This window comes from Sturnira hondurensis, unplaced genomic scaffold, assembly GCF_014824575.4.
Source record: "Sturnira hondurensis isolate 20B ecotype Veracruz unplaced genomic scaffold, ASM1482457v3 Scaffold0020601, whole genome shotgun sequence".
NCBI lineage: Eukaryota > Metazoa > Chordata > Mammalia > Chiroptera > Phyllostomidae > Sturnira > Sturnira hondurensis.
In genome coordinates, this window is record NW_028093232.1 from 2571138 (window position 1) to 2595455 (window position 24318).

The window sequence follows — 24318 nt, forward strand, 5'->3', positions numbered from 1 at the left end:
CTCCGCCCTTCCTACTGATCTGGATGAATATTTCTTTTTTAACTCTTTAGTTGTTTGACTTCCATACAGTTCGATTTTCTGTCAGTTCTGGGGGTTTTTTTTGTCTGTTTGTTTTTAAATTTGTTATTGTCCTTCTTTTGGTTGTGAGAGGAAACACAGTATGTCCACCTATGCCTCCATCTTGGCCGGAAGTCAAGAGTTTAATTTCTCTTCACCCAGTATTTCTCACCCTCCTCACCCCATCCCCACCCAAACTTTTTTAGCCCTTGTTGGGTTTTGACCAGCAGGGCTCAAAAACATCCAGTCTGAAGGGTTGGGAGAGGAGAAGTGTTTTAACTAGGTCTTCTGTGCACTCAGAGCAACGTCTGAAGGTGGGGAAGAGGCCTGAAAGCTGGATTCACTTGGGTTTCTTCTGTTTAAGGGATTTTTTTCAGAATTCCTGCCTTTCTCTCTCAAATGTACTGAGTAGAAGAGCTTCAGGGAAAGGCTTTTGTTTCCACAAGAGGGATTTACCTGGCAGGAGTGGCAGGTGGAGTTAGGAGCATAGGTTTTTAAGCTGATGACATTGGTTCAATTCTGTCTTTTCCTTTTATCAGCTGAGTGACTCTTGACAGGTTACTTGACTTTTCTTGTTTTAGTTTCCTCATCAGAGAAATGGGTAAAATTACTACCCATGATTCCAAAATCCCCCCAAATCCACTCTTTTTTCTGTGTGTAACTCATATGGTGGTTAAACTTGATCTGAACAGAAGTGAAATTATTTATGGACTTTTCAAAAATCATACTAAAAAATAAAAAAGCAAAAATTATGCTGAGACTATTAGTACATTTTTTACTCCAAAAATATTATTTGGTTATGATATGCTACCCCTGGGAGTGTATATAATATACATTGTATATATACCATTATACCTTCCTAAAACTAGAAATTTTCTGAATTCTGACACATGTCTGGTCCTATGGTTTTTGAATATAGGATTACAGATCTATAATGATTATTTCAGAGTTTTGAGATTTAAATAATTTTGTAAAGCACTTACAGTGGCTGGCACATAGTAAGTACTTAATAAAAGTTTATTATTATTCTTGCTACACAGGTTTGTGGGCCAGTAGCCTCATCTCTACATGAAGAAATGCTGCCAATATTTATCCTTCTGGACTTTCCTTTCCTAGATCCATGTTCCCAATCACCATCTGTGGTGAAGTCACTTAGTAAGTCATCTCTGCTGCTTACCATTATATTCCTAGCACTGTACACAGCACCTGGCCTATAATATAGGCACTTTAAAAATATATGCATATATTATATATAATATGAACACATAGTATATTTATTTAGAAATAGATTGATATACTAATAATATCAATATACAATTTTATATATTAATGTATTATAACATGTAATATATTAATACAATATAAAATTATATCAACAATAAATAATGTATCTTTATATGTTAATATAAATAGACATTAATATAAATATATTAATACACACACCTATATATATTTATCCTTACTGGAGGAAAAGCTTATTGATTTTAGAGGGAGGGAAAAGAATGGAGAGAGAGAGGGAGAGAAACATCAGTGTGAGAGAGAAACATAGGTTGGTTGCCTCTCATATGCACCCTGATTGGCATTGAAACCGAAACCTAGGCATGTGCTCTGGCTGGGAACCGAATCCGTAGCCTTTCGGTTTACAGGATGATGCTCAACCAACTGAGCCACACCAGCCAGAGGGAAAAACACACACACACACACACACACACACACACACACACATACACACATTTGAGCTCAGGATAAAGGACACAAAGGTATGTGCTTGGGGAAAGCAGTGGGGGAGAAGGTGTGGTTGGGGTGGGTGTGGGGTGGTAGAGAGGGTGAGGGTGAGGGAGAAAGAGAGAGAGCTCTGTATTTTTTGAATGTATAAATGACATAATTCAAGCTGCTTCTCAGCAGTTATATTCAAGTCACCTTGATTGAATTTTTTGTGTGTCACACTTTCTTAACTATCTTCTATAAGGGCTGATTTTTAAAAACAATTTAAAAAGACATGATAGATGTAGATTTATTATTTAGTCTCTAGTATAAATTTATTTATTTAAAAATGACAGCTTGTTGAGGTATAATTCACATAACATAAAATTCACCATTTAGAGTACACAATTCAGTGGTTTTTAGTACATTCAGAATTTTGCAGCCATCACCACTATCTAATTTAAGAACATTTTCATCACCCCAGAAAGAAATCCTGTACCCATTAGCATTAACCCCACCAACTCTCCTCACTCAGGCCTACAGGGAATAATCTGATCTCTAACATTTTAATGTTCCTAATTTCATTCTTGGTTGATAACTTAATCTCAAGTTTGGGGAAGGCAGTTATATTGTTATCTGTTCCACGTCTTAACTACAATATGTAGTTCCCAGACTCCCTAAAATCCTAGGCTGACTTCAGCTACTCTCCTCTCTGGCAAACAGTTGTAGAATGGTAAGCAAAAGGGGGAGAAGCAGAGGAGGGCTTCTCTTAGGAGTGGATACCTCATGTTTCTGCCTTAGCTGTTCTTCAGTTACTACATTTGTCTCAGAAACACCCAACTACCTCACTCTCATGACCCATAGGTTGTAACCTGCCCTTTGAAGCTATATTTCTCATATTGTAGTGATTGAAGAGCAGGCTCTGAAGATAAACTCTCTCAATTCAAAGCCCGGGATTTTGGTGCTTCAGGTTTCCTTAGTTTATATACCTGTACACTGAGTATAACAATAGTACCTATTGTTTTGAGGATTAAATTGAAAAATAGATGTAGAATGCTACATATATTGGGTCCATCACTGCCCTCTGCCTCCAACTTAAAAACTCAGAATTTGATGATCCTTGAAGGATAAAAGAATTTTATACCTCTATGACTTACCTCCATTCTTGCCTCTCTGATGAACTCCCACTTATATTCTTCAAGGATAGCTGAAATTTCACCTGTAGCTTACTCAGTCTTCCTTACCTCTAAGAATTAATTGCTCCTTGTGGTGTTTCCATAGCACATTGAATGCCTTCTGTTAACAGTACTTGCATTATACTATACTAACTATTTTTTGCCTATTGCAGTTCTTGTACATAGTAAATATTTAATGGTCAAATTCTATCATTGTAAGACTACAATGCTTTTTTGAGGTTGGCAAATGATCCAAGTACCAGTAACCAATAACAGATAGATTGATTCTCCCTGGGGGAGACAGAATGGGGGAGTTTGCAAATTTAAGATGACTCGAGAAAAAGAACTGTATTTTAGGGGATGGTGGTAAGAAGTGATTTTAATAGGATGGACTTCAACCTGCTTTATTTAGAATTTCTTCACACCTGGAAAAAACGAACATTTACCTACTGCATGATCTCTACTTACTTATGCTACACATATTTATTACAAACATGCCCTTTAGGGCACAGGAGTTGCCGTCCTAAGTCACAGACTGTTTTGAAAGTGCTGTGTAAATTTAAATTACTTTAATTACCAGTATTACATTTAAATCTAGGGTGAATCTGACAAGTTTGATGGGTTTAAGGTGGACTAAGGACTTCAGTAGATGTGGATGGATAGCTTGAGACACAGGTAATGCAGAGGAAGCAAGTGAATGAGTCAACGAGTGTACCAGCTGGGTGGGTGGTGAACAGATAGGGGGCGTATACAGGCGTGGAGAGGCACATGGGAAGCACAGACACGAAGGGCGCAGGACGTGGTGACGATTACGCCGGACGTGGTGACGTAGAGCGCAGGCCGCAGCGGGGGGCGGACTCTGGGCCTTTCTTCCCCTTCTGATTCCCCCCTCCCCCCTTTTCTCCCTTTCCGGGTTTGGTTTCCCCCCTTTTCTCCCCTCTCCCCCTCCTTCCCGAGCCCTTTTCCCCTCCCCAGTTCCCCCTGCTCCCCTGCCCTGGGCCCTGGGTAAACCCCCTCCGAGAAGAGCCCGCCCCCAGAAGCGCGCCACCGCTGGCCGTCGGGCCGAGCCGCAGCCGAGCGGCCGTGGGCCCAGGCGGCGGGCGGAGACGGGGGCGCCCTCGCCCCCACGGCCCGCGTGAGGTGAGGCCACCTCCCGGCCGAGGGCGGATGGCAAGGGCGGCCTGTGGGGAGGGGCGTGGCGGCCTCTCGGACTGGCGGGCGGTGGTCCTGGGCCTGGGTTCCCCGCTTGAGCTGCCCGGGCCGGGGGTGGTGGGTAATGACTGGAACCTCCGGTGAGGACAGCCCGGAGGCTAGCGAAATCCCGAGTATGTGCGGAAAGCTCAGGCGAAAAGCGGGTGTCTGTGTTGAGGTGGGTGGAGGGCGGGGGGCTGGCGCCACCTGTGGCCTGTGCAGTGGGACCTAAAAACTGTTGCGCCTTTGTGGTGCTTGGGGGTGATTAGCTGCAGGTGTATCTTGGGTCTCCTTTTTTTCCTTCGAGCATTGGGAAAATGGGAGGGAAAGGTGTAAGAGTGTTTCAAATCATTCCCGTGTTTATGTGGGGACGGAGATTTGAGTTGGAACATACAGGGAGATGTTTCTGGAGCTTAAAAGTTGGGCCTGCACTAAGCTTAAAACTCACTCAAGCCTCTGAAAACTTACCGATTTCGGTTAGCTGTAGAGCCAAAAATTTTCAACATTTGTGACCGTTAGCCTGGAAGTTCCACAGAATACTTATTTACTTATAGTGAATTGATCTTGTATAAGGATAAGAAATGACTGGTAACAGCCCCAGAGGTTGATTAAACCAAAGAAAGGTGTGGGGAAATTTAAATTAAGATCCCAGTTGGACGAATGCTCTTGGATATATTTTTCCAATAGATAACTAAAATTGAGAAGCCTGAGTTCTGGTTGTTGGTGGACAGCATGGAAACTGGGAAGGATGGAGGTGACAGGTTCCACTTCAAAAATGTCACAAACTCCTAGCATTTTTGTTGGCACTTAAATTAGCTTTGTGGCTCTTTTTTCTTACTAATACTTTTTTTGTCCATTTTCTTCCTCCACTATTTCCTTTTTCCCCCCTCTTTGTGGAGCCTGGGGCATCAACACAAAAGTTTAGTGGCAGAAAGTGGTAGGCTAGGTTAATTCAGTTCACTCTTCAGTTATGTTTTTTCTTCCTGTTGCTGTTCTCCACAGGTTTGAGAGAACTGAGAACCTTTCTTGAGGGTCTGATGAACTGTCAACAAGTCAAATTTCAGAGTTGCAGTTCTAGCTGTCTTTATGTTCATTATATGATCTATACTGTAGATTGCCACAATTTGAAACAAAATTTAAAAAATTGCATATATAAAAGCAGGGTGCCTGCTATTTAATAGCAAGGAGTCAGAGAGGAGATGGCTTCTTTTTTCTCTCAGAATAGACACCACAGATTTTACAATTGCCTTTAAAGCCCTAGATCTGAAGCAGCCTTTTGCCTCCAGTGTGTGCACAGATCTCATGGCTGTTCCTTGAGTACACCAAGCACACTTTTGCCTCGGGCTGTGCACTTGTTCCCTGGATCATCTTTTTCTTACACAGCTGCACAGCCTTCTTCCCTCAGCGCCTCAGATCTTTACTCAAATGTCACTCTAACAGTGGCCCCTGTGCCCCACATACATTTACTTAACTCCCTATCTCATTATCTGTTTTATTTTTCTCCTTACCCCTTATCAGCTTATAACATGCTATATCTTTAGTCTCCCCCATTAGAAAGTAAGCTTCATGAAGTCAGATTGCTAATAACTGTGTCCTTAACATTTATCGTAGTGGTTGTCATGCAGTCAGTGCTCCACATTTTTTTTAACTGAGTAGGTAAAAAAGTTTATTTTTGAATTATCTCACTGTCATGAATTTCTGATCATGATTGGTTGTCCTTGGAGGTGTGGAATGGATTTTCACTAGGATTTTGTAAGGTATTGGAAGAAATTGAGATTTTTGAGGGGTCAGTACTCGCCTCATTTCTCTTGATAGAAGTCTTGTGCTTTCAGGTCATTGAATGAAAGATGAAGGGCAGAGAAGATGAAGTTGGAGGGATCTTTGGCATTGGTGGTCTTAGAGGAAGATTATCTCAGATCTCATGTGGCTTGATTTTTACCAACTGCTTCAGGCTCTTCCCTTGAGGTTTGTTTATATCCCTGATGAAAGAGATCACCTCCTTACCTCTTTGGCCCAGGGAGCTGAGCAGGCTGGCTCCACTTTGAATTTTTCAGTAGAATGAAGATGTTAGTATTTACGGTCTGGGCTATATGGATTTGATCCCCCCCACCCCCACCCCTTCACTCATGTAGAGATAGTTGAGCTCAAAAACTGTAAGAATAGCTTTCTCTAACAATGGTGGATTGTTCAGTTATGGGGAATATCTGATTCTTTTTTTCACAAATCCATTTTAGGGGCATTTTTAGCAACTAAATTTTGTATTAAGTCTGAGGATAAAAGGAACTGGCCCCCTGAGGTCTGTGGATTATCCCTCATTTATTTTATCTTGTTTCTTGATTGATGCATTTGTTACCTTCCTTGACCTTCTGGCTGGAGTGGTCTGGATGAGATTTCTCTTTGGGATAGTCCTGGCCACTGTTCTCTAGCTTAGGAAGGCAAAGGGGGTGAGGTAGTCCTTTTAATTCTTTTGTAGGAATGCTGGTGGCAAAGTCTAAGGTTTTTGCTTAAGACTTTGCCCCAGGACGTTGAAAGCTGCCAGGCTAAAGAGAGAATGGTGTGTGTGTGTGTGTGTGTGTGTGTGTGGTGTGTGTGTAGAGGGGGTGGGGGGAGAATTGGGGATCTTGTATCTATTGGACTGGATCTGGTTTGGATACTGCTAATGTAAGGAAGTAACAGCATCAGAAATATACTAGTACTCATTTTGCAGATAATTTCAGAAATAAATTAGGCAAATTGATAAAAGCTTCTACCAAAACTGTTGTCCACTTTTAAATCCTTTTACAAAGTTTCCAGGAAATCTTTCTCAAGCCCCAGAGATACACGACTCTGTGCCAGGTTCTCACCTCTTACAGATAAATACTGAGTACTGACAATAGTTCATTGTAGGTAAGGGTTTCTGAATGCTGCAGTGTTTGTTCCTGTGCCAGCTCTCTTCACGAACTCAAGAAAAGCTTTCAGGAAAAAGATTTGGAGGAAGTGATAAAAATTGTTGCATTTTGGTTGCATGGTTCCAGGAAGTGCAGAGGAGAGAATTATGTGAAACTGTGTGTGGGGGGAGGGGGTAAGATTTTTCTATGCCTCCTTGTAAGATTGGATGAGGGACTCTGAGTGTTCCTCTGTGGAATGTGCTGCAAGCTTACAAGTAGGAAAAATAACCGGACTCATGGTTTGAATATGTGTACATGAATACAGTTGGCGGGTCTAATTTTAGAGAACTTCTTCATACGCAGTGGCCTCAGTATTTTCTTCCAGCTGTATTCTTCTCACCCTCTGTGTAGAAAACATTCCACTTAATAGTCTTTTATGGGTTAACTTGCGTTCTTACCATGGTTGCCAGTTTAGCAGTATAGCACCTGTTCCATCTCTCCAATGAAGTTACTTTGTCCACTCCTTCCTGAGTTTATTTCTGTTAACAGATGTAGATAGGAAAGATTTCATAACCTTAATCTGTTTGACTCCTCTTTGAATTTCTTATATTTCCTTAGCATATATCTGTTTTCTCCAACACTTTAAAAAATTAATGTAAAAGGCCCTTAATTATAATAATCTGCAGAGATTTTATTACTTTTACTTGGGTTGTATGAAGGAAAAATTCTGGGATGCTTCCTAAATCCAGGTGTTCTTTTTGCCTTTCTGCAGGATATCTTGTGAGTTGTTCAGTTTTGGTGTTTAAGCCCATACTGGGAAAGCTGTATGAGCTTTCTTGTTTTGACAGTAAGTTTCCTAGTGCTTGAAAACAAAAACTAAAACAAAACAACCCCATCAAATTGGGAGACCCTGGCCTAGAGTTAGAGGGAGTAGGGAGAAAATGTGCAAAAGCTTTAGACAGTCATGTCTTTGAATAGTCAAAACACTTTTTGTATTTTAAAAGGACTCATCTTATTCTATTTCTCTTTAGTTTGTTAACCACAAAAGCATAAAAAATCCTTTCATTTCCTTTAATTGCTCACTTAATTGTCATACTGTGACTTTTCTGAATTGTTAGAAACTTCATTTTGGGGGGGGAAATAATTTTCAGGCCTTTCTGGGTATTTTTGTGGGGAGGAGGTGGAATGAGGTTAGCTGTTAAATGTACTGGTAAAGTCTCTTCCTTAACTTAGACCAATGTTTTGATTACTTCATTTTTCTATAGGTATTAATAGTATGTTTTACAGCTCTTTTTTAAACATAGAAGACCTCAAAATCTTTTGCAAGCAAATAAAAACTATAGTTTTGCATCCATATAATTATTCTGAGGTCTTTATCCTATAGAGTGAGAAGTATAAAGATAAGAAAGGTAGTAATTGGCAGGATTTAAGAGACCTCAGATTATTTTTTACTAAATTATATTTTATTGATTATGTTATTAAAATTGTCCTGATTTTTCCCCCTTTGCCCTCTTCCACCCAGCACCCTCCTTCCCTCAGGGAATCCCCACACCATTGTTTATATCCATGGGTCATGCATATAAATTCTTTGGCTACTCCCTTTCCTACACTGTACTTTACATCCCATGGCTATTCTGTAACTATCTATTTGTACTTCTTAAACTCCTCACCTCTTCACCCATTCTCCCCTCCCCCTTCCCATCTGGCATCCATGATAATTGAGACTCTCTGTGCTTCCTGAACTGGTATGTTTATTTCTTTCACCAAATCAGATATGTTTTCTTTTGGTATTATTTTCAGATAGATTTCCAATTTCTTGCTCTTTCTCTTCTGGCATGCCTACGAGGTGAATGTTGGACTTCTTAAAGTGGCCCCAGAAAATGTTTATACTATCCTCATTTTTTAAAAATTCTTTTTTCTTGTTTTGCATGGTGTTTTTTTGCCTCCTTATGTTCCAAATCATCGATTTGATTTTTGGCTGCATCCACTGTACTGTTGCTTCCCTGTAAGTTGTTTTTAATTTAAATTAGTATATCCTTAATTTCTGACTGGATCTCTTTTATGCTTTTAAGGTCCTCACTAAGTTTCTTGAGCATCCTTATAACCAGTGTTTTAGACCCTGCAGCTGTTAGATTGCTTATCTCCACTTTGTTTAGCTTTTTTTCTGGAGCTTTGATCTGTTCTTTCATTTGGGTCATATTTCTTTCTTTTTTTTAAATTTTAATTTTTATTTAATTATTGTGCAAGTACAGTTTTTTGTCTTATATTCCCAGCCCTGCCCCCCCCAGTGCTCCCCACCTCCCTCCCATTCCCCCCCCACCTTAGTTATTGTCCATGTGTCCTTTATTCTTGTTCATGTGAGTCCATCCCCTTTTCCCCTATGATTCTCTCCCCTCTCCCCTCTCCCCTCTGGACCCTGTCAGCCTGTTTCATATTTGAGTGTCATTGGTCATATTTTGCTTGCTTGTTTGTTTTGTTGTTTAGATTCCTGTTAACGGTGATATCATATGGTATTTGTCTTTCACCGCCTGGCTTATTTCGCTCAGCATAATGCTTTCCAGTTCCATCCATGATGTTGCAAAAGGTAGGAGTTCCTTCTTCCTTTCTGCAGCATAGAATTCCATTGTGTAAATGTACCATAGCTTTTTGATCCAGTCATGTACCGATGGGCATCTAGGTTGCTTCCAACTCTTGGCTGTCTTAAATTGTGCTGCTATGAACATCGGGGTGCATAGGTTCTTTTGGATTGGTGTTTCAGGGTTCTTAGGATATGCTCCTAATAGTGGAATTGCTGGGTCAAAAGGCACGTTCATTTTTAGTTTTCTTAGAAAATTCCATACTGTTTTCCATAGTTGTTGTACCAGTCTGCAATCCCACCAACAGTGAACTATGGTCCCCTTTTCCCCACAACCTCTCCAGCACTTGTTGTTTCTTTCTTTGTTTATGATAGCCATTCTCACTGGTGTAAAGTGGTATCTCATTGTGGTTTTAATTTGCATCTCTCTGATAGCTAGCGGTATCGAGCATCTTTTCATGTGTCTCTGGATCCTCTGTATGTCTTCCTTGGAGAAATGTCTGTTCAAGTCCTTTGCCCATTTTTTAATTGGGTTGCTCATCTTCTTTGAGTGGAGTCGAGTGAGTTCTTTTTTTTTTAAATTTTTTAGATCGTTTATTTATTTATTTATGTATCTTTAGAGGGGAAGGAGAGAGGGAGAGAAACATCAATGTATGGTTGCCTTTTGTGCATCCCCTGCTGGGAGTTGGCCTGCAGGGAACCAGCCTGCAACCCAGGCATGTGCCCTGACTGGGAATGGAACCGCGATCCTCTGGTTCGCAGGCTCGTGCTCAATCCACTGAGCTACGCCAGCCAGGGCTTCGAGTGAGTTCTTTGTATGTTTTGGAGATTAAACCTTTGTCTGAGGTATCATTGGCAAATATGTTTTCCCAAGCTGTTGCTTCTCGTTTTATCTTGATACTGTTTTCCTTAGCCATGTAGAAGCTTTTAATTTTGATGAGATCCCATTTATTTATTCTTTCCTTTGTGTCCCTTCATATTTCTTTTCTAAAAAATAGATTTTATTTATTTTTAGGAGGGGAAGGGAAGGAGAAAGAGAATGAGAGAAACATCAATGTGTGGTTGCCTCTTGTGCACCCACTACTGGGGACCTGGCCTGCAACCTAGACATGTCCCCTAGACTGGGAATCGAACTAGTGACCCTTTGTTTTGCAGTCTGGCACTCAATCCACTGAGCCATACTAGGCAGGGCTGGGCCATGTTTCTTTTCTTTTCTTTTTTTTTTTTTAAGATTTTATTTATTTATCTCTAGAGGGGAAGGGAAGGAGAGAAGGAGAGAAATATCGATGTATAGTTGCCCCTCATATGTCCCCTGCTGGGAACTGGTCTACAACCCAGGCATGTGCCCTGACTGGGGATCAAACCATGATCCTGTGGTTCGCAGGCCCGCGCTCAATCCACTGAGCTACACCAGCCAGGGCCTGGGCCGTGTTTCTTCGTATCCTCATTTTGACAGCCTCCCTGTGTTTGTTTCTATGTATAAGGTAGAGCTGCTATGACTCCCTGTTTTGGTAGCATGGCCTAATGTAGTAGATGTCGTGGAGAGTGCAGTGGCACAGCCTCTCCCATCACCCAAGCTGGGTACTCCCTCTACTTGTAGTTGAGCCTTGGTTACTTCTGGCAGATCCGTGGGAGGGATTTACCAAGCCAGTTAGCTGCAAGGACTGGCTGTGACCACTGACCACCAATGTCCGCCCTCCATGGAGGATCAGCTGTGTAGGGGCAGGGTTATGGTGCTCTGATGTGGTCTGTAGCTGTCCACTAGGTGCACTGGCCCTGGGATTTGCTGGGTGGTGTAGACGAAGGTTAGCCCCCATCTGTGTTTTGCCTGGGGCCACCCCGCCTGATGTGTAAAGTAATCTGAGATGGCTGCTACTTGTCCTGGGCTTGGAGATTCCCAGGTGAAGCCAAGCTGTGACTATAATCTGGCTGCTGCTAGGGTGCACTGAAGCCAGTTGTTGCTTGTTTAATAGCATTTAGGAGCCAAGACCAGCCATTTCTATGGAAAAGCAGCTTGGGTGGGCCTGTGAGTTGGGGTAGAACCTCTTTGGATCTCTAAGGTGGGTCACACAGTGTTAGCCAGGTTGATGGAATCTCAGATATGACACCAGCTTGCTGGCTCTGTGGGATGAGGGCTCACCAAAGGGGCAATGACCTCTGCTTGCCCTGATGCCAGATACTTTGGTCTGTCCCTGTATACCACTGGTGACCTTCAGGCTGCCACCCCAGTGCTGAAGCTCAGAGGGAGGGAGTCTGAGTAAGTGAATCCATGTGTGGGTTTCTGTGTTGCGACTGTTCAAGGCCTGACAGGTTCAGGAGATTCAAGCAGATGGAATATTCATAGAGCTATGGGGATGCTTGACATGCCTTTATTCGAGGGTGGGTGAGCCATGCATGCTACAAGCTTCATGTCCCCCTGCATGTCACCTGTCCCCTGTGCATGGCATCCCTGTGGCACGCTGCATGTCTCTTATCACCCAGCGTGGCCCTTGTCCCCTAGCATGGCACCCAGCATGGACTCCCTACCCACTTAAATACTAGAGATAAACAAAGCTGGCAGAGCCAAAACAGATTGAGTAACATAGCAAGATTCTGCGCATGCCAGCCCTCTCAAGGCTGTGGGAATACTTACTGGACACAGTCTCAAGGCTATGAGAACACTGCTTATCAGGCCCATTCTCAAGGTTATGGGAAACTGTTTCCCTTAGTTGCCCAGACATCTGGGTGAGGAAGCCAGACTGCCTTCATTTACCCTACAGTTCCCCAAGAGGAATTGTTTAGGGCTCCAGCAGTCTCCTTCGCTGACTCAATCTCCACTGATTTTCATAGCCAGAAGTTGTGGGGACTTATCTTCCTGGCATTTGAATCCTGGGCTGGGGGTGCCTGGTGTGGGTGTGGAACTTCTTGCTCCGAAAATATCCCTCTTGAATTTTTATCCATGTAGGTGTGGGGCCAGCTCATTTTGCATTTTCACCCCTTCTACCAGTCTGGGTGGTTGTGATTTCTTCAATTGTGTAGTTGTCAGACTTCCATTCAACTCAATTTCTGACGTTCCTGAGTGATGTGGTTGTATTTTTTAGGTGTAATTTTGGTGTGGTTGTGTAAAGAGGCCAGCTGTGTCTGCCTATGTTGCTGTCTTGACCGCAACATAGAACTCAGTTTCTTTCTATGTAGTTGATTTTTGTCGATTGTGAATCAGTGAGAAAGAAAGAGAAGAAGATGGTCTGTTGGCTAGTCAAGTTATATCTTGATCTTTTGGAAGTATTTTTGTTCCATTAGTCTCCTATATAATTCTTGTCTAGTGTATAGAATAAACTTTTAAAATTTCATTAACCAGTTCTCTCTGCCACTTAGTCCGTTATCTTCCTTGTGTGGATGCTTTTGGTATGTTTCATGGTGACAACATTTGTGCTGCAAGGTTAATTATTAATGATGATCAGAACTGTATTTCATATTTACACTTTTTCTCCCCTAAAAGCTCACTGGACCTTAAATTGTTCTTAATAATTAAAAGTTTAGATTTTAAACTTTTAACATACATTAAAAATTTAGATTTTCCAAGTATGTAGTTCACATTTTTTGTAGGGGCAGTGTTTTGTTGCATGTCAATTGTAAGAATTTATGCATGAGTTTGGTATGTGAGCAGCATTATGGGCATTAGGTAATTCTTCATCCCTTGGAGAAGGTTGGTTCAGACTTGTGAAAGTTTCTGTGAGCTTTATGACAGAACTAAGGAAAGCAAGGAAGGCAGTGAAAATCCAAACTTAATAATGGATAAATGTTAAGTACATTTTCTTTCTGTACTTAAAAATTGTTCTTTTGCCTTACCCTTCCTTTGTGATTCTGTTGGAAAATGGAAGAAGAGAATCTAGGCTAGTTCCCAGCTGATATCTTCCGGGAAATAGTGTGCTAGGGGCAGCAGGTGAATGTAGACCTAAGTGACTAAGTTGTCACTTAGGGTTTCTAATGCTATTGGTGGAGGCAACTCCCAGCAGTCATCAAAATCAATGGAAAGAACATGGTGGACCTGTTAAGTCTAATGGACCCCATTTCATCCTTACTCAGTTTTTTTTTGTACCATGCGTCACTGTCCCATTTCTTTCTGGAAATGTTTCATTTACATGACGTTTCCTCTTGCATTCCTGGATGTTTTCTTTTGCTCATCCCTTATATGTATGCTTTCTTTAGGGTTTCTTTTGTATTCTCCCTCTCTACCTCTGATTCTTAAACTTTAACAGCATAAGCATTTCTTGGAGAATTTGTTAAGAATGTGGCTTACAAAAGCCTTCATGATCTGGCTCATGCCAGACTCTCTGACTTACCTTGTACCACACTTTCCTGTTATTACTAGCTCTAGCTGTAGTGGCTTTTTTCTGCCCCAGGACCTTTGCACTTATAACTCCTTCTCCTTGAAATTCTGTTTTCCCACATCTTCACCTGACTTACCTCTTCTCATTATTCAAATCACAGCTCAATGATTTCTCCATAGACTTTCCTTGACCACCTTATTCAAAATAGTTAACCTAATACTCAGGTTTCTCTTCAGATCATGTAAATCTTCTGCCTTTTACAAAATAGTTAGCCTCCCCTTTGTGCTTCTGAATGTGTAGCTGACTAGGGGTATGTATGTATGTATGTATGTATGTCTAGGCAGGCAGAGGTCGGGTAGAGTGGTATAAAGTGGGAAAGCTGTTGAAGCAGATAGAATAGCCTGGGCAAAGACTTAGGAGTATAAAGAATATGGTATGTATGGAGAGGGAGCTGTATTTTGAATGGCTAGAAGGATGTATATAGAACCTGATTTTCTGTTAGGCTTTAAGAGCTACATTAAAGATTATGGAATAATTTAAGGTAAAGAGGAAACTGAAGATTTTAATCATAGAAATGGAACAGAAATTTCCATTTAATCAGACATTGTTTTACTAAGGTCATTCAGGTAGCAATTTGGAGAAATAGGGGGTTTAGAGTAGAGGAAGAGAAGCTGGCTAGGAGGCTGTTGTAGTAGTCTGTGCAGAAGATGTAGAAATCAGGATAGACTCAGGGAATCCTGGGTAAGAAACAACCCCCAAATCTCAGTAGTTTGAAACAACAGTTTATTTCTCACTTGCACTAAATGTATATCATGGATAGATTAGAGACTTTTAGTAGTTCAGGGATAGAGGCTGAGAGAGCAGTCATCATTGAGAACACAGCCAGTTGTGTTAGAGGCAAAAAAGAGCTCTGGAGGTCTTGCCCTGCTAACTAATTTCTCTGCCCAGAAGTGATCGGAGTAGAGAAGAGGGGACAGGAACTGAGAAGGTTAGAGGGTACCAGAAGATGGTGTCAGAATTTGGAGATTGTTAAATGTGGTAGGAGAGGGAAGGAATTGTGAACAGATGACTGTTTTTATCTTGGATTGCTACGTAGAATTGCTAACTGAGATAAGAAAGGGGTAGGATTTAGGAGCACTTATATAAGTAAGGCAAATATTAACAGAACTAAAGGGATAAATAGACAGCAATACAATAATAACGGGGGCCTTTAAATACCCCACTTTCATCAATGGAAAAATTATCCACATAGAATATGAATAAGTAAACATTATTCTTACATGACACATTAGATCAGATGAACTTAACAGATATATACAGAACATTCCATCCGAAAGCAACAGAATACACATTCTTCTCAAGGGCACATGGAATATTCTTCTGGGTAGATAATATGTCACAAAACAAGTCTTAATAAACTTAAGTTTTACATCATATTAAAAATCTTTCCTGACCAAAATGGTATGAAACTACAAATCAATTATAAGAGGAAAACTGGGAAATTTACAGATATGTGCAGATTACCATGAATATGTACTACTGAACAACCCGTGAGTCAAAGAAGAAAGCAAAAAAGAAATTTAAAATATACCCAGAGACAAATGAAAATGGAAATGTAACATACACAATGTAAAACCTATTGGATCTACCAAAAACAGTTTTAAAAGGGAAGTTCACAGTGATTAAAGCCTACATTAAGAAATAAAAAAGATCTCAAATAACTTAACTTTACAACATCAAGGAACTAGAAAAAGATAAACTAAGCTCAAAGTTAGTACAAGGATGGAAATAACATATCAGAGCAGATATGAATGAAATAGACTAAAAGACAATAAAAAAGATGAGTGAAACTAAGAGCTGGTTTTTCGAAAAGATAAAGAAAACAGACAAACCTTTAGATAGATTCACCAAGGAAAAAAAGACAATTCAAATAAACATGAAAGAAGCCATTACAACTGACACCACAAAAAACACAAAAGATCGTAAAGAGGATACTATGAACAAATATACACCAACAAGTCAGACAACCTAGAAGAAGTAGATAAAGTCTTGGAAACATACAACCTACCAAGACTGAATCATGAAGAAACAGAAAATATGAATAGACTAATTACTAATAAAAAGTATGAATCAGTAATCAAAAAGCTCTCAACATTAACTAAAGTTCAGGACCTTATGGCTTCACTGGTGAATTTACCAAATGTTTAAAGAAGAATCAATACCATTCTCAAATTCATCCAAAAAATAGAAAGGTTGGGAGCACTTCTAAATTTATTTTATTAGGCATGCATAATTCTGCTACCAAAATCAATAAGGACAATATAAGGAAATAACTGGCCAATATCCCTGATGATCATATATGTAGAAATCCTCAACAAAATATTAGCAAACTGAATTCAGTAATACTTTAAAGGATCATACACCATAATCAAGTGGTATTTTTTCAGAGCAACATTTGCAAATCAATGTGATACACCACATTGAGAAAGTGAAAGATTAAAAATCATCTGATCATCTCAACAGTTGTAGAAAAAGTATTTGACAAAATCCCACATTTATTTATGATTAAAATCTTGCAGCAAAGTGGGGATTGAGGTAATCTACCTTAACATAATAAGGGCCACAAGCTAACATTATATACTCAGTGGTGAAAAGTGAAAGTTTTCCTCAGAATTTTGATTCAACATAGTATTGGAACTCCTAACTGGAGCACTTAGCCTAGAAAAAAATAAAAGGCATCCAATTTGGAGAGGAAGAAGTAAGGCTATCACTATTTGCAGATGATGTATTATATATAGAAGATCCTAAACTCCTACCAAAAAATTTGTTAGAACTAATGAAAGAATTCAGTAAACTTGCAGGATACACAGTCAATATACAAAGTCAGTTGTTTATATACACTAGCAATGCATTATCAGAAGAATTAAGAAAATCTCATTTACAGTTACATCAAAAATAGTAAAGTATCTATGAATAAATTTAACCAAGGAGGTGGAAGACCTATATGTTGAAAACTATAACATATGGGTGAAAGGAATTGAAGACAAATGGAAAGATACTCCATGTTCATGGATTAGAAGAGTTAATATTGTTAAAATGCCAATTACCTAAAGCAGTTTACAGATTCAGTGCAATCCCTATCAGAATTCCAGTGGTATTTTTTACAAAGATAAACTAAACTCCTAAAATTTGTATGGACTACTAAAGTTCCTGAATAGCTGAAGTGGTCTTGAGAAAGAACAACAGAATTGGAGGCATTGCTCTTCCTGATTCCAGACTGTATTATAAAGCTGTAGTAATCAAAACAGTATGGTATTAGCATAAAAACAGATACATAGGTTAATGGAACAGAATAGAGCCCAGAAATAAACCCATGCGTAGATGGTCAGTTAATTTACAACAAGAGTCCAGCCTAAATAATATGGAAAGGATAGTTTCTTCAATAAATGGTCCTGGGAAAACTGGGCAGCTACATGCAAGAGTGAAACAATCACTATCTTACATCATACACAAAAGTTAATTCAAAGTGAATTAAAGACGTGAACTTAAGACCTAAACCAGAAAACCTAGGAGAAAACATAGGCCGTTAGCTCATTGATGTCTGTCTTGGTGATGGTTTTTTGGATTTGACACCAAAAGCAAAAATAAATAAGACTACATCAAACTGAAAAGCTGCACAGCAAGGGAAACCATCAACAAAATGGAAAGACAACCTATTGAATGAGAGGAAATATTTGCAATTTAATTATCTAATAAGGCATTAATATCCAAAATCTGTAATGAACCCATACAACTCAATAGAAAAAATCTGATTAAAAAATGGAGAGAACTATTTTCCCAAAGAAGACATACAGATGGCCAACAGGTATGTGAAAAGATGCTCAACACCACTAATCAGGGAAACGCACATCAAAATCATAATAGGGCCCTGGCTGGTGTGGCTCAGTGGATTGAGCACAGTGGATTGAGTGCAAACCACAGGGTTGCAGGTTTGATTCCCAGTCAGGGCACATGCCTGGGTTGTGGGCCGAGTCCCTGGTGGGGTGTGTGTGTGAGAGTTAACCACACACTGATATTTCTCTCCCTCTCTTTCTCCCTTCCCCTCTCTCTAAAAGTAAATAAATAAAATAAAATAATTTAAAATTTTTATTTAAAAAAGAACCCTTAATAGGATATCACCTCACACCTGTTAGAACGGCTATGAAAAAGGTAAATGCTGGTGAGGATGTGGAGAAAGGGAACTTCAGTGCACTGTTCATGAAAATGTAAATTGACACTGCCACAGTGGAAAATAATATGGAGATTCCTCAATAAATTAAAAATAGAACTACCATGTGACCCTGCAGTTTCACTTTTAGGTATATATCAGAAGGTAATGAAATCACTGTCTTTTCAAAAATATATATTTTATTGATTATGCTAATACGGTTGTCCCAATTTTCTCCACTTTGGCCTCTCCACGCAGTATCCCTATTCCAGCAGTCCCCCCTTAATTCATATCCATGGGTCATCTGTATGATGTTCCTTGGCCACTCTGGTTCCCATATGGTTCTTAACATCCCCCTGCCTATTCTGTACCTATGAACTGCTACTTATTAATCCCTGCACCTTTTCCCCATTCTCCCCCTCCCCCCTCCAAAGAGGTAACCATCCAAATGGTCGTCTGTTTCTGTTCTGCTTGTTTACTTAGTTTCTTAGATTCAGTTGCTGACAGGTGTGTACCTATTGTCATTTTATTGTTCATAGTTTCAATCTTAAGATTAAGTGCCTTTAATATATCAAAAAAAAAAAAAAGCCCTGGCTGGTGTAGCTCAGTGGATTGAGCACAGGCCTGCAAACCACATGATTGCGGTTCGGTTCCCAGTCAGGGCACATGCCTGGGTTGCAGGCCAGTTCCCAGCAGGGGACTCACGAGAGGCAACCATACATTGATATTTCTCTCCCTCTCTCCTTCCCTTCCTCTCTAAAGATAAATAAAATCTTAAAAAATATATATTTCATATAATAATGGCTTGGTGGTGATGAACTCCATTAGTTTTTTTCTTGTATGGGAAGCTCTTTGTCTGCCCTTCAATTCTACATGATAGCTTTGCTAGGTAGAGAAATTTTGGCTGTATATACCTGCTTTTCCTGACTTTGAATATTTCTTGCCAGTACTAGCCTGTAAAGTTGCTTTTGAGAAATCAGCTGAGAGTCTTATGGGAACTTCCGTGTAGGTAACTAACTTCTTTTCCCTTGCTGCTTTTAAGATTCTCTCTTTATCTTAACCTTTGGAGTTGTAATTATGATGTGTCTTGGAGTGGACCAGAGAAGTTTTCTTTCATTATTATTATTAATTTTCTACGTTGTTCAGTTATGGTTGTCCCGTCTTTTTCCCTATTGCTCAGCCTTGCCCCATACCCTCCCCACTTCCATAGTCAGTCCCGCCCCATCATTGTCCATGCCCATGAATTCTCTATTTGTGTTCTTTGGCTTGCCCATTCCCCTTATTTTCCCTGTTATCCCCTACACCCCTACCCCGGTCACTGTCAGTGTTTGTTCTTTATTTCCAAGTCTCTGGTTCTGTTTTGCTCATTTGTTGATTAGGTTCCACTTAGAGTTGAGATCATATGGTATTTGTCTTTCACTGTCTGGCTTATTTCACTTAGCATAATGCACTCCAGTTCCATCCATGCTGTCATGAAGGGTAGGAGTTCTTTCTTCTGTGTAGTATTCCATTGTGTGAATGCACCACAGTTTTTTGATCCACTCCTTTACTGTTGGGCACTTAGGTTGTTTCTAGCACCTGCCTATTGTAAATACACTGCTATGAACATTGGGGTGCATAGGTACGTTTGAATTGGTGATTCAGGATTCTTAGGGTATAATCCAAGCAGTAGAATTGCTGGACTGAAAGCCAGTTCCATCTTTAGTTTTTTGAGAAAATTCCATGCTGTTTTCCACAGTGGCTGTACCAGTTTGTATTCCTACCAACAGTGTACAAGGGTTCCCTTTTCTCTATAACCGCACCAACACTTGTTTGTTGATTTGGTTATGATGGCCATTCTGACCAGTGTGAAGTGGTATCTCATTGTGGTTTTAATTTGCATCTGTCTCATGGCTAGTGAGGCTGAACATCCTTTCATACATCCCTGGGCCCTCTGTATGTCTTTGGAGAAATGTCTGTTCAGGTCCTTTGCCCATTTTTTAATTGGATTGTTTGTCTTCCTGGTGTGGAATCATGCGAGTTCTTTATATATTTTGGTAACCAAATCCTTATCTGAGGTATCATTGGAAAATATGTTTTCCCATACAGTTGGTACCTTTCCATTTTGTTGATGTTTTCTTTAGCCGAAGCTTTTTAGTCTGATATAGTCCCATTTGTTTATTCTTTCCTTTATATCCCTTTTCCTAGGGGATGTATCATTGAAATACCGTTCTGTGGAATATCTGAAATTTTCCTGCCTATGTTTTCCTCTAGCACTTTTTTGGTGTCACAACTTATATTTAAGTCTTTTATCCATCTTGATTTATTTTGGTGTAAGGTGTATGTGGGTAGTCTACTTACATTTTTTTGCATATACTTGTCCAGATCTCCCAACACTGTTTATTGAAGAGGTTATTTTTACTCCATTTTCTTCCCCCTTTGTCAAATATTAACTGACCTTATTGACACGGGTTTATTTCTGGACTCTATTCTGTTTCATTGGTCTATGTGTCTGTTCTTTGCCAAAGCCAGACTGTTTTGATTACAGTGGCCTTGTGATATAGTTTGGTATCAGGTATTGTGATCCCTCCTACTTCGTTCTTCTTTCTCAAAATTGCTGAGGCTATTTGGGGTCATTTATGGGTCCATATACACTTTTGAAATATTTGTTCTATGTAAAATTTGTTGTTGGTATTTTGATAGGGATTGCATTGACTCTATAGATTGCTTTGGGTAGTATGGGCCTTTTAGTGATATTAATTTTTCCAGTTTATGAACATGGTATATGCTTCCTTTTATTTGTGCCTTCCTAAATTTCTTCAGTGTTCTCTGGTTTTCTGAGTACAGGTCTTTTGCCTCTTTGGTTAAGTTTTTTCCTAAGTATTTTGTTTTTCTTGTTGGTATAGTAAATGAGATTTGTTTTTCCTAATTTCTGTTTTTGATACTTCTTTTAAAAAAAGATTTTATTTATTTATTTATTTTTAGAGAGAGGGGAAGGGAGGGAGAAAGAGAGGGAGAGAAACATCAACATGTGGTTGCCTTCCACACACCCCCCACTAGGGACCCAGCCTGCAACCCAGGCATGTGCCCCAACTGGGAATTGAACCAGCAACCCTTTGGTTCACAGGCCCATGCTCAATCTACTGAGCTATGCCAGCCAGGGCCTGTTTCTGATATTTCATTGTTGGTATACAAAAATGTCTTTGATTTCTGAATGTTGACTTTGTATCCTACCATTTTGCCAAATTCATTTATTAGATTGAGTGGTTCATTACTTCTTCAAATTGATTTCCAATTTCTTGCTTTTTCTCTTCTCCTTCTGGCAGCCCTCTGATAACAAATATTGGAGTGCTTGAAGTTGTCCCAGAAGCCTCTTATACTGTCCTCATTTTTTTTGGATTCTTTTTCCTTCCTTTTGTTTAGATTGGTTGTTTTTGCTTCCTTATGTTCCAAATCATTGATTTGATTCCCAGCTTCATCTATTCTACTATTGTTTCCCTGTAAGTTGTTCTTTATTTCAATTAGTGTATCTTTTGTTTCTGACCATGTCTGTTTTGTGCAGTTGGGGTCGTCCTTATAACCGGTGTTTTGAACTCTGCATGTAACGGATTGCTTATCTCCATTTCATTTAGCTCTTTTTCTGGAGTTTTGGTCTGTTCTTTCATTTGGGCCATGTTTCTTTGTCTTCACATTTTGACAGGCTCCCTATGTTTGTTTCTATGTATTAAGTAGAGCTCCTATGACTCCCTGTCTTGGTAACGTGGCCTAGGATAGTAGGTACCCTATGGGGTCCAGAGGCACCTTCCCTATCACCTAAGCCGAGTACTTGATGTGCACCCTTCATGTGGGCTGAGTATTCCCTCCTCTTGTAGTTGAACCTTGTTTGCTGTTAGTAGGTCAATGGGAAGTTTTTACCTAGGCTAGGTAGCTACAGGGATTGGTTGTGGACACTGACCACCAACCTTTACCCTCTGTGGAATATCTGCTGTGCAGGGGCAAGGTGGTGGTTTCCCAACGTGGTCTGTAGCTATCCACTGCATTCGCAGGCTCTGGGGTTTCCCACATGGTACAGGCAAGGTCAGCTGCCATCTGTGTTTTGCTTAGGGCCTCCTGCATGAGCTGTAAAGCAATCTGAGATGGCTACTACTTGTGCTGTGCTTAGAGGTTCCCAGGTGAAGCCAAACTATGATCCAGAGCTGCCTGCTGCAAGTGCTGTTCCTGGTGCCACTTAGCAAGAGGTGTAGAGGCTAGGGGCTCACTGAGGCTGGCTGTTGCTTATTTGAGAGGATTTCAAAAGTTGTGAAGCATGAGCCAAATCCAGCCATTCATATGGAAAAGCCACTGTTAAAAGTTTGGTTGGGCCTGTACATTGGATGGGATTGAGCCTCAGACTATCTCCAGAGTGGGGCAAACAGTATTAGCCAGATTGATGGAGTCTCAGATATGGCACCCACCTGCTTGCTCTGTGGTTCTGTGTGTGTGTGGTGGGTGGGATATTCAGAAAAGGTACAATGGCCTCTGCCTTTTTGTCTGGAAAAAAGCTGTCCCCCACTTCTCACCTTGGTATTAGACCCTTCAGTTACTCCCCATGTGCCACTGGTGCCTTCAAGCTGCTACCCAGGTGCTGGAGCTCGGAGGGAGTGGGTCTAAGTATGGGTTCTTTAAGAGAAACTGCTTGGGACTCCAGAAGTTTCTTCCACTGACTCAGTTCCTATTGGTTCTTTCAGTCCAAAGTTATGGGGACTTTTCTTCTTGGCATTGGAACCCTGGGTTAGGAGACATGATGTGGGGCTGGACTCCTCGCTCCCAAGACATCCCTCCCAAATGTTTATTCACTACAAGTGGATGTGAGACCAGTCTTCTCTGTGTCTCTGTCCCTACTGCCAATCTGGATGGATATATTTTCTTTATTCTGTAGTTGTTGAACTTTCCATTCACCTCAATTTCTGATCGTTATGAGTGATGGTTGTTTTGTAGTTTACATGTAATTTTTATGTGGCTATGGAGGAGGTGAACCATGTTTACTTATGCCTCCATCTTGACTGGAAGTCCCTAGAAAATAAATACACATACACACACATATTTAAAGGTTTTCTTTATTTATTTTTAGAGAGAGGGGGAGGTAGGGAGGAAGAGGGAGAGAAACATTGACAGGAGAGAGAAACATTGATCAGTTGCCTCTCACACCGCCCCAGCCAGGACCTGGCCCACAGTCCAGATATATGTCCTGACCAGGAGTCAAACGAGCAACCCTTGCTTTGCAGGACAACGCCAAACCTACTGAGCCACGCTGGTCAGGGCCATAAAGGATATATTTTTGAAAGGGTGAAATTGGTCATGTCTAGAAGTTATAATATTTTACTTAACACCAGTAGTAACCTGTCTGTTGATTATATGGCTTATATATTTCTCTTTTATGTGGATGACTGATTTAAGATTACTTAAGAAATTAGCTGCCTGGTAATATAAAAGTGCAGGTATTAAAATGAGTTACATGCCTTCCAGCTATTTCTATTACTTAGCTAAATTTAGAACCGTGTAGAACTGCAGAATTGAAGTCTGGGGATTTTAATAGTCAAGACAGACAATATTCAGCTTTTCCGAATAAGGAAGAAGAATCATAGCTTCAAATTAATTTTTGCACTATCACCCAGACTACTTAATTAAGACAGAGTCCAGTGAAAAGCAGAACTATTCTGAGAATTTTATTTCAGTGTTGCTGAAAACTTGTTAGAGCCTAGGCTCTGAGTGTGAAAGGGATAAATTGTTTTCTCCTCCTGTGTAAATTGCTGGAGGCTGTCCACTATTCTTTCCCTAGTGTCTCCCCCAATAATACTTGGTAAGTATAATTCTTATAGTTCACTTGGACGAATGAGTTAATACATCTGACCTAGAGATCAGATGACTAAATTACGCTTGAGTTACTTGTGTATGCATTTTATGACACTGGAATTGTTGTGCATGTGTGTGAATTCAGAGTAGTGTAGGATACACACACACACATATACATATATTAGAATAATAAACACCTTTTTAAAAAAGGTTTTATTTATTTTTAGAGAGAGGAGAAGGGAAGGAGAAAGAGTTATCAATGTGTAGTTGCCTCTCACATGCCCCCTACTGGGGACCCAGCCTGCAATCCAGGCATGCACCGTGACTGGGAATCAAACTGGCAACCCTTTGGTTTACAGCCTGCACTCAATCCACTGAGCTACACCAGCCAGGGCAATAAACACCTTTATCATATGAGCTA

The 24318-nt window shown here is 40.3% G+C and overlaps 1 protein-coding gene across 9 annotated transcripts in view; it reads left to right on the top strand.

The window, feature by feature from the left end:
- Nucleotides 1-3990: 3990 nt before the first annotated feature.
- Nucleotides 3991-24318, top strand: part of R3HDM2 (R3H domain containing 2) — a 160816-nt gene continuing 140488 nt past the window's right edge. For 8 of the 9 annotated variants that reach the window (XM_037030209.1, XM_037030212.1, XM_037030210.1 and 5 more), the window contains exons 1-2: nucleotides 3991-4076; nucleotides 5960-6092. In XM_037030209.1, coding sequence (XP_036886104.1) covers nucleotides 6049-6092 — 44 coding nt within the window. In that variant the 5' untranslated portion in view covers nucleotides 3991-4076; nucleotides 5960-6048. The remainder of the gene's footprint in view (nucleotides 4077-5959; nucleotides 6093-24318) is intronic. The other variant, XM_037030213.1, reaches the window with a different exon arrangement.